General features: G+C 41.5%; 1 protein-coding gene across 2 annotated transcripts in view; it reads right to left on the reverse strand.

The window, feature by feature from the left end:
• LOC134220092 (ras GTPase-activating protein raskol) overlaps positions 1-19,844 on the reverse strand; it is a 654,763-nt gene that overhangs the window by 492,751 nt on the left and 142,168 nt on the right. The window contains exons 3-5 of one of the 2 annotated variants that reach the window (XM_062699063.1): positions 1,488-1,597; positions 1,358-1,381; positions 998-1,166 (exon numbers count right to left, since the gene is read on the reverse strand). In XM_062699063.1, coding sequence (XP_062555047.1) covers positions 998-1,166; positions 1,358-1,381; positions 1,488-1,597 — 303 coding nt within the window. The remainder of the gene's footprint in view (positions 1-997; positions 1,167-1,357; positions 1,382-1,487; positions 1,598-19,844) is intronic. The other variant, XM_062699064.1, reaches the window with a different exon arrangement.

Genomic DNA, 19,844 nt, shown 5'->3' on the forward strand with positions numbered 1-19,844 from the left:
ATAGAAGTGGCGCACGATAGTTCCTGGAATCCGAATAAATTCAAATTCCACAGCCCCTACCGAAATCTGCGTTGTGAACTGCGAGCAATGCGGATCGATCTAGTCAAGGGAAGGTTATTGGTTGAAAATCTTTTTTTATACGTAATTCATGAATCTTCCTATATCTGGTTAACGTTTACTACAAAGTAGCACACTCTATTAGCTACTAAACAGACTCTCATCAATATTCATTGCCCTTATAATGGAGGCGTGCTTGTGACACACATATTTATAACTGCCTAGTGTTGACGACAGAGCGTTATCTCCACAAAACTTGTTGGGATAAAATGCGATCATCTATCGCGACTTGCTACACATTGAACGATAGAACCAATTCTATTTAAAAATGCAACTTCCATAACGATCACTCAGAAGCTGCTAATAAAAATGACCTTAGCCATTTACAAATTCAAATCGATTTACTTTCCCACTTAGCGTAGCATATAAATCTCTAATGCACAAGTTGAGACGAGAAAGCTTCAAACGAACAGGCAATGTTATCGGTCGACTTCCTGATTTCTCTGAGCTTCCATTCGAAACGACATCTAACCACTGCTAGCTCAACCTCAACGCGTCGATATTCAACACGCTAAGCTTTACTCACTCATTAGTCCACTCATAGTTAATAAACTAATTAATGTGTAATATTTACTACCTACTTCAATGAAATGATGATTCATTAGAGTTCAGTGTTTCCCTCTAATATAATTAGGTTGAACAAACCTTCGCTCCAGTGTGCACTATTTGCAGTAAACCAATCCCAATTTGATTTGACTGACTGACCAAACTTTAAGACTTAAAGTCTAATGAGGGTCAGTCGTAGTTAGTAACTGCGTTTAGGTGAGCGTCACACATCTCGCCCGTCGTAGCTCAGCACGGAGCTTTTCGCCTGATGGTACCAAAAAGCTACCAAAGAAAATCACCAAAAAGCTTTTCATTTTCTTCTGCTTCCACTCACCTAAAGCACTCCGCAGTGACGTGTTGTGCTGGATGTGATGTTCACCGGCATCCTCCTCCGGTTCCTCCTGCAGCGTGGGGTGGGCCGACTCCCAGATCGTCTTCATCTGGTGCTTTGGTGGTTGATCGAGCCGCACGCGAGGCAGCTCGGCAAATAGAACGTCTGTCAGCTGTGCCGGGTACGGAGGGGGTGGGAAACGAAAGTAAAAGCATGTTTAGACTGTGCCTCCAGGTTTGTTTTGTAACTGATGTCGAATCGTAGATAGCGTACGAGGCGTTCACGCAAAGGAGCTTTACGTGCGCTTCGCGTATTGAAAGTGTTTGATTAGTGATAGAGTAGGTCAGGTGTAAGTGAAATTACCTTTTTCGGTGTTAGTGGAAATATCTATATCCCATGAGATAGAGGTGCAGCAGTTGGATGAGGAAATTGCGATCAATGTTAGGTTAGTAAGTGGGTTCAAAGGAGAACGTGATGATGTTGAGGGGCTTACCGAAAGTTCTTCGCTGCAGTATGTTGTGAGGGTTTGTTCGTCCTGTTGCAAAACGCAGTACAATGGCCCCCAAGGCACGTTGGCGGAGCGGGTGGACTGGCCTTCGGTTTCTGAAAATAGAAAAAGGAAAAATATATCAAAACATTGTTATTTTTTTTTCCAAGTTCGTTTATTTGGTAGGCTCAGACGTGTATAACACTTTACGGAGCCATGGTTCTTTGTGATATATACAATCAATATCATTTTATTATACAGTTAATAAGAGAGGGGAAGGAGCCAGCGTACTCGTGGTGACTCGAGGTTAGTTCACAATGTTTAGGGATGGACGGGGCTTAGGATTTGGGATAAGGAAATTTCAGCTTCTCATCCGGGCATTTGGCGTCAGTGACGGTGTGGCGTGTCGTCATGCTCGAGGAATGGTTCGACTGGGAGCATCTTTACATTGTTATTTGATACTGTCTATACATGATATTTTTCCCTTGAACTTATTAGTAGCTGTACTACACTGCAGTCAGTCATTTAACAGTAAGACATAGTACTGGTGTGCCTGAATTTTCCAACGACTGAATAAAAATAATAATAACATCCTATTCGTATACGGATCCTGTAAAGTATCAAGGCAGCATCCTTAGTGTTGAGAACTTTCTTACTATGACGCAATGATTTTTTTATCTTTCTCTGAGCCAATCTCGTTTGCACATAAGACCTATTTTCAAAGCACTCTAGAATTAAAAGAAAGCATTGATATAAATAAAATGCAAAAAAAAACTCATTTGTTAAAAAGTCTTTTATCGTATTAAAGTAAATTTACGAAATTTTATTGTAGCCCCTTTATTATTCTCGATATTATTCTCGAGCAAAAAATCCAAACGGGAGGAAGACATTTTTTTAAATATCTATTGGCCTTATTGTCAAAGTCGTTTATGGACACATTGTATAAACGGCAATTTAAATGTTGTCGAAAACATCACATTTCTGTCTCTCAAAGGAACGAAGTTATAGTAGTGCAAAGTCAGTCTAACCTTGAAATTAATTTATGTATTTGCAAAAGCAAACTAATATGAAATTTATTTTTTTCGTCAAGGTAAATACCTTCATAAGATAAAACGAAAAAATAACAAGGGGATATAATCTTTGTTGGGAATAAGTGCAGTGTGCAACCGTCACCCCTCGTATTCGAGACAACATTTATGTTGAGGCATAATGGACATACCATGGTTGTGTTATCGAATGTTATTGTTTATATTTTTATGTTGAATAAATTGTACTCGTTCGAGTGAAGTCCGAGCGACCGGTTTATTTATTCTCCGCTCCGGAAAGCCCAGTTTATTTTCTTGGTCCGCTGTTTCGTTGTTTCCACTGTTGGTGCGCTCAACAGGTTATGGGCCCAGGCATGGACGAGAAAATAATAATCGCCGCTTTCGACGGATCCGGTTCCACAACTGGAAATTCCGGATGGAAACCGTCCTCGATACTTTCGATCTACTGGATTGCCTCCACCAGGAGATGAGTGAGATCGATGAGTTAAAAGTGATGGCGGACGATTCTGCGAGTGTGAAGGCGGAGAAGAAAAAGAAACAGGTGGCGCGAAGAGCCGCAGAGAAAAGTGCAAAACAGTGATTATTCAGGCGATAGCTGATAATCAACTGGAATTAGTGAAAGACTGTGCGACCCCGTAACAAATTTGGGACACGCTGAAGGCGGTATTCGAACGTCGTGGTGTTGCCGGACAGTTGTTTATTCGGAAACAGCTCCTCACATTGAAGTATGTGGAGGAAGTTGATGATAGATTACCGGAGCACTTGCTAAAGTTCGATCGTTTGATTCGGGAGTTAAAATAAAGTGGTGCGGCTGTTGAAGACTCCGACGCGATTTGTCATTTGCTATTGACGTTACCACCGTCGTTTGATTCGGTAGTTACCGCAATCGAGACACTTCCTACCAGTGTAACGATGCCATTTGTGAAGAAACGTTTGCTGGATGTAGATCTAAAGCGAAGAAATCTGCTGGCCCCTGGAAGTGACGATGAGGGTGTTGCCATGTTCAGTAGACAGAGCTGGAGGAAGTTCAAGTGTTTTCGGTGCGGTAGAGTTGGGCACAGGCAAGCCAATTGTCGTGCGAATGTGTCAGAATCGGATCCGAGTGAGTACAGAGTAGTGAGAAGCCGAAGACAAAAAGCAGACATAGTGGTTGAAGAAAACCGTACCTCGGATAGCGCGGAGATTGTATTCATGGCTTCCAAAGAAGAAGACGGAGAGGAAGACATGACGAGGATGCAGTGGTTCCTAGACTCTGGAGCGACGGACCATATGGTGAACAATTGCAGTTACTTTCATACGAAACGGCGACTAAAGCGGCCTGTGGAAGTTGTAGTAGCGAGCGGTGAAAAAATGTTGGCGGAATACTGCGGCGATGTAGTAGTGCACTCAACGGATGGAAAAATGAAGAATTGTGAAATCAAGAATGTGCTGTACGTACCCGGCCTTAGCTGCAATTTATTCTCTGTGAATCGTGTTGCACGAGCGGGTATGAAGGTTAGCTTCTTCAATAATAAAGCGGAAATCATGAAACGTGGTGCAGTAGTGGCCGCCGCGTACTACAATGGAAAGCAATACGAGTTGGATGTGAGCTACGGTGTAAAGCAAGTACAGCAATGGTGAGCGAAATTGTATCAAATACTCTGGCCAAGCAGTATGTGGCAATGTGTAGAAGAAAGAAGGTACACAAATGGCGATAAATAGGAAGTTTTTGGAAGAAATGTGTTGAAGAAATGGAAGAATATGAAGTGTATAAAAGTGCAAGCAGGACCGTAGGTTTGACAAATGGAAAGATTGTTCCGAGAAGACGAGTTTGACGGGGCTTGCAGCTAGGAGGGGCCGAAAAAAAAATGTTATGGTTGTTTAGAATGATGCATTTACTATGCAAACCTCTGTTCAGAGAAGCATCAGGAATGAGACTTGGAAAGATCAAGTAATCGAAGTGTTTATTTTGAAAAACGATCTGTGATATTAGTGATATCAGGAACTTTGATACTCAGGTTGTCGGTTTGAGGAGGGGTGTTTTTCAGTTCAGTGTGCAACCGTCACCCCTCGTATTCGAGACAACATTTATGTTGAGGCATAATGGACACACCATGGTTGTGTTATCGAATGTTATTGTTTATATTTTTTATGTTGAATAAATTGTATTCGTTTGAGTGAAGTCCAAGCGACCGGTTTATTTATTCTCCGCTCCGGAAAGCCCAGTTTATTTTCTTGGTCCGCTGTTTCGTTGTTTCCACTGTTGGTGCGCTCAACAATCTTTGCACCACTATAACCTCGTTCACTTGAGAGATACAAATATGGTGTCTTTTACCAAGTGTCCTAAAATTGCTGTTTTTAAAATGTCACTAAACAAGATAAATAATGTTAGCGAAAAAATAAAACAAAATTCTTGGGGTGCCAGTTTGTCTTGTCCCTCAAATAAATTGATCTCAAAATAAAGACACATTCCACAAATGTATGTAATTAATTATATACACTTTGAACAACGCTGCACCTGGAACAGCAGACAGCATACACTGAAAAAATATCGAGGAAAAAATAATAACAAAACTGTGTACGGAGAAACTAAATAAAGGTTAAAAAAGCTAAAGTGCATTTTACGCAATATTTTTATGAATCCACTTAGATCCAACTAAAATTTATATATGTAACAAAGGAGTAAGAGTTGCTGAAGCTAATGACGTGAATAACAGCTGCTACAACCTGCTACCATGAAAGGTATAACCGTTTAAAAATAGTGTTTAAAAACAATGAAAACTGATCTAGCCCATTTAATTGAAGATATAGATAGCGATTTGCACTCTTCTATGACAAAATGTTTTTTCGAAGCACCTACAGCTTTGTGGAATATTCGAAAAATGTAAAACATACTTTAAAAAAGTGCTAGTAATGGACCCCGTGCGTATAATGGACTCCCTGAAGTAAATCCCAAATTAAACGCTGGAATCGCCTATTTTCTGCAAAATTCCGTCTGGTGCAACAGGACAGCAGTTTTATATACATTTGTAATGGACAGGGAAGCAGAAATTTAGTTATATTAACTAATTTGTAAATGTAAATATGCTAAATGGTTCATTACTAGCACACAAGGGGGGGGGGGGTCCATTATAGGCACAAGGAACATGTGGGAATGAAGCATGTTAATCAAATAGGGGGACCATAATACGTATATAAACAAACTCAACGTTTCGTATTATGGACCCGGGGGTGGGCATAATAGGCATGCTAGCTACATCATTTTAAAATGCTTTCTTTATTGGTAAAAATCAATGTTTTGGCTAGTTTTATGTACGAAACGCGATACTGGTATCTGTTGCTTGTCATCTGGCCAGCAGAACTACAATTTCTCAAAAGACTCTCTCTAGCGGAGCGACTGTAGTAAATTTTAGTCGTTAAGGGGTCCATTCCTAGCACTCACTCCCTATATCAAAAACATGAATTATAAGAGGGAACCAACTTTGCACCCCTTTAACTTTGTCCACTTCAGAGATAGAAATTTGGTTCGACAAAATGTTTTGTTATTAAAGAAGGACCCTGCGGTTCATAGCTCGATTATGCAGAAACGCATTGCGAAATCGTTGGGAGCAGGAAGGCGTACGAAGGTACCCAGACAGCGATGATTCGTCTGCCGGTTACCGCTGCTCATAAGGCACTGGAAGTAAGAAAACTGACGGCTGGAAGGACGGATTGCCCATTGAAAACCGCCCCAGAAGTTAACAAATGTTTGACTTTTGAACACCGGGGAGGAACTTGTAAAGGCCCAGACAGATCTAACATGTGCTGGAAATGTGGGGTAAAGGTCATCTTGCGAGAGACGGCACGCAGACACCGAAGTGCATGCTAGGCACTACAGTGGAAGGGAATGATAATCAGACGGGTGGCTACAAATCATTTTTGTCAATTTTGAGTTGTTTACACTAACGGCTTCTATTTGCAAAGATCCAGTAAGGGAATAATGAAAAAGTGATTTTTGGACAACATCGCAGAGTGAATGTGTTACGAAGAAGGCACGTGGAATGAGGTCAGCAGAGTCGCGATGCAAATACTCTCAGAGCTGCAGCGTAGATGGAAAAGTGACCAGCGAATAAGCGTAGTCTCAGGGGAAATCCAGGTCAGTGAGCAGTGTTTGGCCTCGGGTCGTCGAGGCGCCTGCGACCCGGAAGTCTTCTGCCAACCGGAATCGTCGGACCGACTTCAGCACTCGAACCACCAACCTGCTGAAGAAAGATGAAGAAAGCGCTTCGGGTATCTAGGGCACCACCACCGGAACTGTCGAACTGTCGAACCACCTCTGCAACCCGAAGACCACCTCTGCAACCCGAAGAGGAAGTTTGTGGCACGACCGTCGAGGTATCGAGACAACGCAGCAGTGGATCTCAGCAAGCCAGTCGGCGAACTAGCCTAAGCTGGATGGATGGATGGATGGATGGATGGATGGATGGATGGATGGATGGATGGATGGATGGATGGATGGATGGATGGATGGATGGATGGATGGATGGATGGATGGATGGATGGATGGATGGATGGATGGATGGATGGATGGATGGATGGATGGATGGATGGATGGATGGATGGATGGATGGATGGATGGATGGATGGATGGATGGATGGATGGATGGATGGATGGATGGATGGATGGATGGATGGATGGATGGATGGATGGATGGATGGATGGATGGATGGATGGATGGATGGATGGATGGATGGATGGATGGATGGATGGATGGATGGATGGATGGATGGATGGATGGACTTGACTTTGATGGACCTGACCTGACTTGATCTGACCTGATCTGACCTGACCTGATCTGACCTGACTTGACTTGATCTGATCTGGATCTGACGGATCTGGATCTGACCTGGACTTGATCTGACGGATCTGATGGATCTGGACCTGACGGATCTGGACCTGATCTGGATGGATCTGATCCATCTGATCTTGACCTGACGGATCTGACCTGATCTGGATCTGATCTTGACCTGACTTGAGACCTGATCTGGACTTGACCTGATCTGACCTGGATCTGACTTGACCTGATCTGATCTGATCTTGACCTGATCTTGATCTGATCTGGACTTGACCTGACCTGACCTGATCTGATCTGATCTGATCTGACCTGATCTGGATCTGATCTGATCTTGATCTTGATCTTGATCTGACTTGACCTGATCTGATCTGACTTGATCTGATCTGACTTGATCTGACTTGATCTTGACCTGGACTGACCTGACTGATCTGACTGATCTGATCTTGACCTGATCTTGATCTGACTTGACCTGACTTGATCTGATCTGATCTGACTGGACTTGATCTTGATCTGACTGGACTTGACTGATCTGACTGACTGATCTGACCTGACCTGACTGACGGATCTGATCTGGACTTGGATCTGACTGGACTGGATTGGACTTGATCTTGATCTGATCTTGATCTGATCTGGATCTGATCTGACTTGATCTGACTTGACTGACTGACTTGGATCTTGACCTGACGGATCTGACCTGATCGACCTGACTTGACCTGACCTGACGGATCTTGATCTTGACTTGACTTGGACTTGACTTGATCTGATCTGACGGACGACTGATCTTGACTTGACCTGACCTGACTTGGACCTGGACCTGACCTGACCTGACTTGATCTGACTTGACCTGGATCTGACTTGACCTGATCTGACCTGACCTGGACCTGACTTGATCTGACTGGACCTGATCTGATCTTGACCTGACCTGATCTGACCTGACCTGACCTGATCTGACCTGACCTGATCTGACCTGATCTGGATCTGACCTGACTTGACCTGACTGGATCTTGATCTGATCTGACCTGATCTGACCTGACTTGACCTGATCTGACCTGATCTGGACGGATCTGATCTTGATCTGACCTGATCTGGATCTGACCTGATCTGACTTGATCTTGATCTGATCTGGATCTGACTGACGATCTGGACTTGACTTGACCTGATCTGATCTTGACTGATCTTGATCTGATCTTGACCTGGATCTGGATCTTGATCTGACTTGATCTGATCTGGACTTGACTTGGACCTGGATCTTGATCTTGACTTGACTTGATCTGGATCTGATCTGGACCTGACTTGGATCTGACTGACCTGATCTGATCTGGACTTGATCTGACTTGATCTGATCTGGACTGACTTGATCTGACTTGATCTGATCTTGATCTGACCTGATCTGACCTGACTGATCTGATCTTGACCTGACCTGACTTGACCTGACCTGGATCTGACTTGATCTGATCTGACCTGACTGACCTGACCTGGACTTGACCTGATCTGACTGACTTGACCTGACCTGATCTGATCTGACCTGGACCTGATCTTGACCTTGATCTGGACTTGACCTGACTTGGACTGATTGATCTGACTTGACCTGACTTGATCTGGACCTTGATCTTGACCTGGACCTGACTTGACTTGACGATTTGATCTGACCTGGATCTGACTGATCTGACTTGACCTGGATCTTGACTTGACGGATCTGACTTGATCTGGACTGACCCATCTTGATCTGACTGACCTGACCTGACCTGACTTGGATCTTGATTTGACGGACCTTGGATCTGACTTGACCTGATCTGACCTTGATCTTGATCTTGACCTGATCTGATCTTGACTGATCTTGATCTGGACTTGATCTGACCTGACGGATCTGATCTGACTTGACCTGGACCTTGATCTTGACTTGATCTGACTGATCTTGATCTGACCTGACTTGATCTTGATCTGACCTGACTGGATCTGATCTGACTGACCTGACTTGATCTTGATCTGACCTGACCTTGGATCTGACTTGACTTGATCTGATCTGACGGATCTTGATCTGACTTGATCTGATTTGATTTGACCTGATCTGATCTTGACGGATCTTGATCTGATCTTGACTTGATCTTGATCTGATCTGACTTGATTTGGATCTGATCTTGATCTTGATCTGACTTGATTTGACTGGATTTGATTTGATTTGACTTGATTTGATTTGACGGATCTGATTTGACTGATTTGACGGATTTGATTTGACGGACGATTTGACGGATTTGATTTGACGGATTTGATTTGATTTGATTGATGGATTTGACCTGATTTGACGGATTTGACGGATTTGACTTGATTGATTTGATTTGACGGATTTGACCTGATTTGATTTGATGGATGGATTTGATTTGACCTGACGGATTTGGATTTGATTGATTTGGATCTGGATTTGATGATTTGATTGATTTGATCTGGATTTGATTTGATTTGATTTGACGGACGATGGATGGATTTGACGATTTGATGGATTTGATGACGGACGGATTTGATGGATTTGATGGATGATTTGATTTGATTTGGATGGATGGATGGATTTGATGGATGGATGGATGGATGGATTTGATGGATGGATGGATGGATGGATGGATGGATGGATGGATGGATGGATGGATGGATGGATGGATGGACGGATGGATGGATGGATGGATGGATGGATAGAGAGTTCCTGGAAGAACTTTAAAATTAAATACTGGAGGAATTTCCTAGGGAAGCTTTTAGATGAATTTCAGAAGGAATTCCTTGAGGCATTTCCTAAAGACTAAAATCTTTACGAACAAAGGTCTGGAAAATTTTTCACAAAAAATACTGGCAAATAATGTATTTCTGCAATAACATCTGGATAAATATTACAAGAAATTTCTGGGACAGCTTCCGAAGGAGCTCTTTAAGGAAATTTCCAAGGAAATTCCTTCACACGACTGGAAAACCCTGTGAATTACCAGTACACAATGGGAACAGCTTCACTGAACAGAGTACACTCAGTCTGCGACTTGGGAGTGACTGTTGATTCAAAGCTCAGATTCAATGAGCATATTGGAATCATAACGGCAAGAGCATTTGCGACATTAGGATTCATTCGACGCCATGCCTCCTGTTTCACCGACATCTATTGTTTGAAAACACTATACTGTTCACTAGTACGCAGCACTCTCGAATATGCAGCACCGGTTTGGTCCCCATATCAGCTGACACACATTCTTTCTATCGAACGAGTACAGAGGAGGTTTATAAGGTTTGCACTGCGGGAGCTTCCATGGAGGGACCCCACCAATCTTCCCCATTACAAGGATAGATGTCAGTTGATTAATCTTCAGACGCTTAGCACCAGACGGGTAAATCAACAACGGATATTTATATTCGACCTACTCAACGGTATCATCGACTGTCCAGAACTTCTAGAACAGATCCCAATTAACGTTCCTTCGCGGCGACTTCGCCATTCACCGTTTTTTACCCTTCCACACCACAGAACTAACTATGGTTTTTACAATCCATTCGATTCTTGTTTACGTTCGTTCAATGATGTGGCTGATGTGTTTGATTTTAATATGTCAAAAACTATGTTTGTTAATAGAATTAAGGAATTAGATTAGGTATTTTTATATAAGATCAACAGTCTGTACGAATTATTCGAAGACGGTGTTAAATAAATAAATAAATTCTTGAGCATACCTGAAAAATTATGATGATGGATCGACTAATCTCTGGGCCTATTTACAAATTATATGACGGTTCAGAGGGTAGGAGGGTATCTGTCAGAGCATTATGGCTTTTACACATTTTAGAGCTCATCCATACAAAAAATGTTATGAGCGGGTGGGCGGGGATTGAAAATGGTCAATTTTTGCGTTATGTAATTTATGGAATCTCCAGCGAGCAAAGGCGTAGGATTGCCAATCCGGAGAAGGCGAGTTCGATCCCAAGTACTATTTTTGTATTATGCTGGTTTTATAGATGTCATGAAGAGCAAATAATGGTTTTCATGACCGTTATGAAACTAAAAATGTTACTTTGGATTCTCGGTCCGGTCTAGGATGTTTTCGGGTTGTTGAAAAGCAGGCCAAGTTCAAGTTGGAATGTATAGCCATCGAAGAAGAAGAATTTGTGCAGAAAAACCCCAAAATATCGAAATTACAGTTGATTCATCAACATGCTTCTTTTTTTCGGATATTCTCAGGGCTTCCAGGGATTAAAAGTTTCTAGAGAAATATTTTATAGAATTCGTAGAGGCTTTTTAAAAATTAAAAATGATTTCATGATGACAAAATACAATTAAGACTAGATAACGACAACAACGTTTTATCTGATTAATGGCTCAATTGATTATCCCCTCTAGTTATAGTTCTTATTTCTGACGGAAAATTATCAATGAACCGATTACGCCAAAATAGCTGGTACCCCAGCATTACTGGAACTCTGGCTCCGCCAGTCCTCATAACACAAGCTCCATGAATTATACATGACATCTTTTCGTCAAGCATCAGGTCGGAACACTTTTTATTCCATTTCAAGACACTCCATATCATCAGTGATAACTGTACAGTGTACTGCTGCCAACGAATCCAAAACCTAATTTTAGTTTTGAATCGCGCTTTACTATAGTCGGAATCAATCCAATGAACACCATTGAAAGAGTTTAACCTTTCCGTCCCCAACGTCTGTTTTTAAGGGCTTTCAAAAATCTAAACTGATGTTAAAATCGCATTTCTTGACCGATTCTTTCGCAACAGGTTGCATTCCATCCGGATGGATCCCAAGTTTTGATTTATACTAGTTTTGAGGCTATCCACAGTACGGTTCCAGAATTATTCCAGATTCCGTTGGGGTCAGTTGTCCCCGGAATAAGTGGCCATTTACAATTTTAAGTCAAAACAGGTCGTGCGACACCTCAAACTTCATGATTTCACAAATCAATGATGGGAATCATATTTTTGGGGTTCCTGGCCCACTCGGACTCAATCTGCCCACATCGGTTACAATCCGGGGACCTACGGAATGGCCATTTTCCAAATTGATTCAAAATAGGTCGTGCGACACCTCAAACTTCATGATTTCACAAAGCAATGATGGGAATGATATTTTTAGGGCTCCTGGCCCATTCGGACTCAATCTGGCCACATCGGTCACAATCCGGGGACCTACGGAATGGCCATTTTCTAAATTGATTCAAAGTAAGTCGTGCGACACCTCAAACTTCATGATTTTACAAAGCAATTATGGGAATCATATTTTTGGGGTTCCTGGCCCACTCGGACTCAATCTGGCCACATCGGTTACAATCCGGGGACCTACGGAATGGCCATTTTCTAAATTGATTCAAAATAGGTCGTGCGACACCTCAAACTTCATGATTTCACAAAGCAATGATGGGAATGATATTTTTAGGGTTCCTGGCCCACTCGGATCCATTCCGGCCACAATCTGGAGGACCTACGGAATGGCCATTTTCTAAATTTATTCAAAATAGGTCGTGCGACACCTCAAACTTCATGATTTCACAAAGCAATGAAGGGAATGATATTTTTAGGGCTGCTGGCCCACTCGGACTCAATCTGGCCACATCGGTCACAATCCGGGGACCTACGGAATGGCCATTTTCTAAATTGATTCAAAATAAGTCGTGCGACACCTCAAACTTCATGATTTTACAAAGCAATGATGGGAATGATATTTTAAGGGTTCCTGGCCCACTCGGAATCAATCTGGCCACATCGGTTACAATCCGGGGACCTACGGAATGGCCATTGTCTAACTTGATTCAGAATAGGTCGTGCGACACCTCATACTTCATGATTTTACAAAGCAATGATGGGAATGATATTTTTAGGGCTCCTGGCCCACTCGAATCCACATCGGCCACAATCCGGAGGACCTACGGAATGGCCATTTTCTCAATTTATTCAAAATAGGTCGTGCGACACCTCAAACTTCATGATTTCACAAAGCAATGAAGGGAATGATATTTTTAGGGCTCCTGGCCCACTCGGACTCAATCTGGCCACATCGGTCACAATCCGGGGACCTACGGAATGGCCATTTTCTAAATTGATTCAAAATAAGTCGTGCGACACCTCAAACTTCATGATTTTACAAAGCAATGATGGGAATGATATTTTTAGGGTTCCTGGCCCACTCGGATTCAATTCGGCCATATCGGTCACAAGCCGGAGGACCTACGGAACGGCTATTTTCTAAATTGATTCAAAATAGGTCGTGCGACACCTCAAACTTCATTATTTTACAAAGCTATACTGAGAATTATATTTTTAGGGTTCCTGGCCCACTCGGATCCATTCCGGCCACAATCCGCAGGACCTACGGAACAGCCATTTTCTAAATTGATTCAAAATAGGTCATGCGACACCTCAAACTTCATGATTTTACAAAGCAATGATAAGAATGATATTTTTAGGGTTGCTGGTCCACTCGGATCCATTCCGGCCACAATCCGGAGGTCCTATGGAACGGCCATTTTCTAAATTGATTCAAAATAGGTCGTGTGACACCTCAAACTTCATGATTTTACAAAGGGTCCCTGACCCACTCGGATTCAATCCGACCACATCGGTCACATTCCAAGGACCCAGGAGTTCCAACGAAAAAATTTATACAGAAATTATACCGTAAATGAAATCAATAATGGAATTTTCGGAAGAATTCCTAGATTAATTCCCAAAAAAAAATCCTGAAAGAATTCCGGTGGAAGCTTCAAGATTTCTACTGGGAGATCCTTCAGGAGTTTTTCCGAAAATTCCTTCTTTAGTTCCTCCGGGAGTTCCACGTGCAGTTCCTCAAAGAGTTCCTGCAGGATTTTCTCCGAGAATTATTCCGGTAGTTCTATCGGCAGATCCCACGGGGATCCCAAAGTTCTTCCAATAGTTTCTCTGGGAGTTATTCTAGGAATTCTTCTAAGAGTTCCTCCTGAAATTCCTCCGGGAGTTCTTACGGGAATCCTTCCGGCAGTTCCTAACGGAATTCCTCCGGGAGGTCCACCGGCAGTTTCTATGAGCATTCCTTCGGAAGTTTCTACGGCAGTTCCTCCGAGTGTTTCTCTAAGAAGGAACTCCTGGAGTAATTTCCGGAGGAGCTTCCGGAGGAATTTCTGGAGAAATTATTAGAGGAATTTTCGGAGGAGCTTCCGGTGGAACTTCTGGAGGAATTTCTTAAAGAACTACAGGAAGAATTTCAAGAGTAACTCTCGTAAGAACTCCTGGATGAACTTCCGTAAGAGTTCCAGAAGGAACTCCTGGAAGAATTCTCAAAGGATCTCCCGGAGGAACTCCAGGAGAAATTCTCCGAGGAACTTCTGGAGGATTTTGTAGATAAATTCACACCATAAGCCTGAATGAATTCCCGGAGGAGCTACTGGTGGAAGTCCCGGAAGAATTTTCAGAGGAACAGCCGTTGGAATACACGGAGTTAAATTTCAAGAGGAACTTCCGAAATTCCATTTCCCGTGAAATTCCTGCCATAGTGCCATATATCCTCCAGGAATTCCCTGTGAAGTTGTTGAAGGGATTTCGGAGGAACTCTTGAAAAACTCCTGGAAGACCTCCCGGAGGAACTCTCACAAGCTCTTCCGGAAGAATTCTCCCAAGGAAGTCCTGAACTAATACTCTCATGAAGGAATTTCTGGATAAATATCTGAAGGAACTCCTGAAAATGCCAGGAGGAATTAATGCAGAAATTCCCAGATGAAATGCTGAAGAAATTACCGGATGAATTCCCGGAGGTTAGTTCTGAAGAAATTCTTGGAAGAACTCTTGGAAGATATCTTGGAGGAACTCTCAAATTAATATCCGAATGAAATTCTGGAGTAAATTTCTAGTGAAGTCCGGAAAGCATTCTAGGACAATTTCGCGGAAAAATTTCGAGAGTAATTCCTGGAGAAGTACCTGAAGCAATTCCAGGGAAAATACCGGAAAGAATTTCCGAGGAAATACATGGACGAATTCCTGGAGAAATTTCTAAAGAAATTTTTAGATGAATTCTTGAAGGATATTCTGAAGTAATAGCGGAAAGAATTCCAGAATGAAATCCTAGATGATTTCGCAATTAAATTTATGGAGGTATTCCCGGAAAAAACTCTTGAAAGTTATCCTGGGGGAATTAACGGAAGAATTCCTGGAGGAATGCCCGGAGAAGTCCCTAGAAGAATTTCCGAAGGAATTTCTGATAGACTCACAAGTGAAATTATGGAGCGAAATCGGAGGATTTCCGTCATCAATTTCTGAAAAAACTTCTGGTGGAATTTTGGGAATTCCGTATGTATTGTTGAAAAACTCTCGAATGCATTCCTGAAGGAAATGCCAAAGAAATATCTAGAAGGAAAAATTGGAGAAGAAAAGAAATCTTCAAGGAATTCCCTCATGAATTTCCTAAAAAAACAAATTTAGTAAGGGGTTTCTAGATAAGGAGAAATTTCAACTACATGAGAAAAATTTTCGAACTGTTTTCAGAGGAATTTGTGGATAACTTTCCAGGAATTTAGAAGTTCCTAGGGAGCTTCTAGAAGAATTTCAAGGAGAATTCTTGAGCCCGAAGTTTTCGAGTTGTTTCGCCCCAACTCACTCCCCCTCTGGCTACGCCCTTGTATCATTCCCATCATTGCTTTGTGAAATCATGAAGTTTGATGTGTCGCACGACCTATTTTGAATCAATTTAGAAAATGGCCATTCCGTAGGTCCTCCGAATTGTGGCCGGAGTGGATTCGAGTGGGCCAGGAACCCTAAACATATCATTCTCATTATTGCTTTGTAAAATCATGAAGTTTGAGGTGTCGCACGACCTATTTTGAATCAATTTAGAAAATGGCCATTCCGTTCGTTCCCGGATTGTGACCGATGTATCCGGATTGAATCTGAGTGGGCCAGGAACCCTAAAAATATCATTCCCATCATTGCTTTGTGAAATCATGAAGTTTGAGGTGTCGCACGACCTATTTTGAATAAATTTAGAAAATGGCCATTCCGTAGGTTCTCCGGATTGTGGCCGGAATGGATCCGAGTGGGCCAGGAACACTAAAAATATCATTCCCATCATTGCTATGTAAAATCATGAAGTTTGAGGTGTCGCACGACCTATTTTGAATCAATTTAGAAAATGGCCATTCTGTAGGTCCCCGGATTGTGACCGATGTGGCCAGATTGATTCCGAGTGGGCCAGGAACTCTAGAAATATCATTCTCAGCATTGCTTTGTAAAATCATGAAGTTTGAGGTGTCGCACGACCTATTTTGAATCAATTTAGAAAATGGCCATTCTGTAGGTCCCCGGATTGTGACCGATGTGGCCAGATTGAGTCCGAGTGGGCCAGGAACCCCAAAAATATCATTCCCATCATTGCTTTGTGAAATCATGAAGTTTGAGGTGTCGCACGACCTGTTTTGACTTAAAATTGTAAATGGCCACTTATTCCGGGGACAACTGACCCCAACGGAATCTGGAATCATTCTGGAACCGTACTGTGGATAGCCTCGAAACTAGTATAAATCGAAACTTGGGATCCATCCGGATGGAATGCAACTTGTTGCGAAAGAATCGGTCAAGAAATGCGATTTTAACATCAGTTTAGATTTTTGAAAGCCCTTAAAAACAGACGTTGGGGACGGAAAGGTTAAACAACGCTCCAACGGGTTATTTTGTCTAAAAGCCGTTGAATGTCGGTCGGGCTAAGGAAATTGACGTTACTACGAATGACGAGCAGAAGCAAGGTAGTAAGATTAATTCACTATTTCTTTTTATATAGAACCCATTTGCTGTTGATCAATGAATGATACAATCATAAAAAAGACAAGGAATTTGTTCAGTAAGTCTGTTGCTGACTGACTTTAACTGAAAAGTGAAATTTAAGGCATTTAGCAAAAACACTATGTTAAATGCGTTAGAGCGAATATCGTTTATCTTCCAAGCCGTAGTATTACTGCTAAGTAGAACTTAAATCTTTCTTTCCAGTTATTTTCAAAGTCTGTATTAAATGAGGTGTGTGTATATTATGGGTTAAGACGAAATTGTTTGATTTGATTTGATTAGTAATGAATATTTCGAAAATTACACAAATAATGCCATATCAATAGGCTCAAATTATTTCAATCTTGATTCTCATTCCCATGTTGTATTTACGCTTTGTCAGTTAACAGGTTAACACCTTGAACCGAATTTATACGCACATCTAAAAAAATCGAACTACAATACCGGAAAGAGAATTAAATCAAACCAGACATAGCCATACCAGACTATTCTGCCTCTCTGCTGCCGGTGTGGTTTATGAAACTGTTCCCAACAAGGGGCCAAACAGCGAGATCCCCAACTCGTTGACTCCCGAATAGAAAGAGCAGCAGTGGAAACCCTATCGGGCAGCACACCGACAGTGCGGTAGCAGCTCTGCTAAACAAGCGTATCGATCACGGTCACCGCGAACCACTCTGCCTTTCCCATAAAAAAAATCCGTCTTGTAGAGTTCTGGCGGATGCACTGCAGCATAAATTCCGACTGTATACATAGCTTTTTTATTTCGAATTGTCCGGATCCCGCAGACCATAAAGCGATTAGTGCATGGATCATTATAGACGGGGGATATCCGACCGTTCTTGTTTTGATTTTTTTTTCGTCGAACCTGGTGTCGTTGACGTTATTTTCGATCGCTTGCCATTGCAATAGATTGGCCTATTTGGATAAGCCGGATTGAAAGAATTCCCATTTCCTCATTTCTCCGGTGCTTCTTCGGTGGTTGATTGAATCAATCATAGAATGACTTCCATGCCATGGCTGGGCTGCTCGGAAACTCAGGTGAATGTGCTCACCACCAGTTGGTACGCACAACAACGGAGTGGGTTTGTTCGCAGTTCGCTGAGATCGAAACGAATCCAATTTGGAACAATGATCTACGGTTGCGATGGCCAGGTGCGATAATTGAATTAATGGCTGCGTGACGTCTCACAACGAAGCTCCGGAAATAAGTACAAAGGAAGAAGCGATTTTCTCCAGAATTGGTCGAGTTTGGAGGTCCTAATCTCGGTTTCGAGCGGTTCGTCTGAGCTGGAGTCTACAATTATTGATTCATTTCGAATTTGCTCAATATAAGTGACTTATTTTCATGTTTCATCTTACAACGTCATTGATTTACAACTTTCGAAGAAGCGAGTACTTAACCGTCATAGAAGAACAGAAAACATTGAACAAATTGGAAGAAAACCTTTTGGTTTCGGATAATCGCCCACACAGATAAAAATATGTTGTGATTTTAAATGTATTTTCATGCACATATTTGGAGCATGCAAATAAACGTAACATTCAATCGATCTCACTATTCTTTTAAATCGAAATAAATTTAAAAGGTGCTTGCTTGTAAAATTCAATCAAATTTTATTGAATATCGAATGTTAATTCGTTTGATGCGATGGGCTTTAATTTTACACGTCGTTGAATTTTCAAAATTATTTGCTGTGCACTACATAGTCACAGAAATTTTATTTTTATTTTATCTGACTATGTGGCCTACGTAAAAATTTAAAACTAAAAAATAAAAGTGAATAAAATATCTCATCCATTAAACTTTGCCGAAATTCAAGTACGCTGTTGTCAAAATCGAATTGAATCTTAAATAGGACAGAATTACAAATTTATTTCATGTTGTGTTAATGAGTTTAAAAGTTGTTTTTAACAAATAACTCAAAAAATTATCGAAACATTTAAACAATGCAAAATAGTAATTTTCAGTAGAAAATTTGTTTCAAACAGAAATAGAAATATTGAAGAAATAGTGGATCGTACATCATTTAAAACTATTTTGCAATAATCTCAGATTGTGTATTGGCACAGTATTTCAAAGCTGGAGTTGAGATAAGATTGATATATTTATTTTTATTGATTTATAAATCTTTTAGGCTGGTCTATTGGCCACTCCAATGTAAAAAAATGCAACATGATGATGTTTTAAATTAACGAGACTTAGCACGTACTTATATGCTCAGCAAACCATTTCAACGACTGTTTGCTTTTCTTAAGGCTCATAATCCACATGTCATTATTTGATATTAGCAAACAAATAAATCTCGAACAAAGTTTATCATTCAATTAACCAACGGTGTTATCATATCTAACCTTCACCTGCTAGCAGTGTAAATAGGAAAACAGCAGCATTACACAACGGATCCTTATCATGCAGTATCAGCCGACTTGCCTAGGTCGTACAACGGTGCCATATGAGTGAATACATGTACGTGAGCACAAACAATGCAGTCATCGATTCTTCTAGCTCTAGCACAGCAACCTTTACAGTCTACCCCACCTCATCTGTACTGGAAAACAGATCGTTTTCCTCGGGACACGGCACCCGGATACTAACAGCAAAAAAGCAATACATCTTACAGAGACAAATTGTATATGTATGTAGAATTAATAGACTTTCCACCCTCGCCTTTATGCGAGATGGATTATATGACGTAATGCATCTACATTCTATACAAGGCAAAA

The sequence above is a fragment of the Armigeres subalbatus genome, chromosome 3, assembly GCF_024139115.2.
Source record: "Armigeres subalbatus isolate Guangzhou_Male chromosome 3, GZ_Asu_2, whole genome shotgun sequence".
Taxonomy (NCBI): Eukaryota; Metazoa; Arthropoda; class Insecta; order Diptera; family Culicidae; genus Armigeres; species Armigeres subalbatus.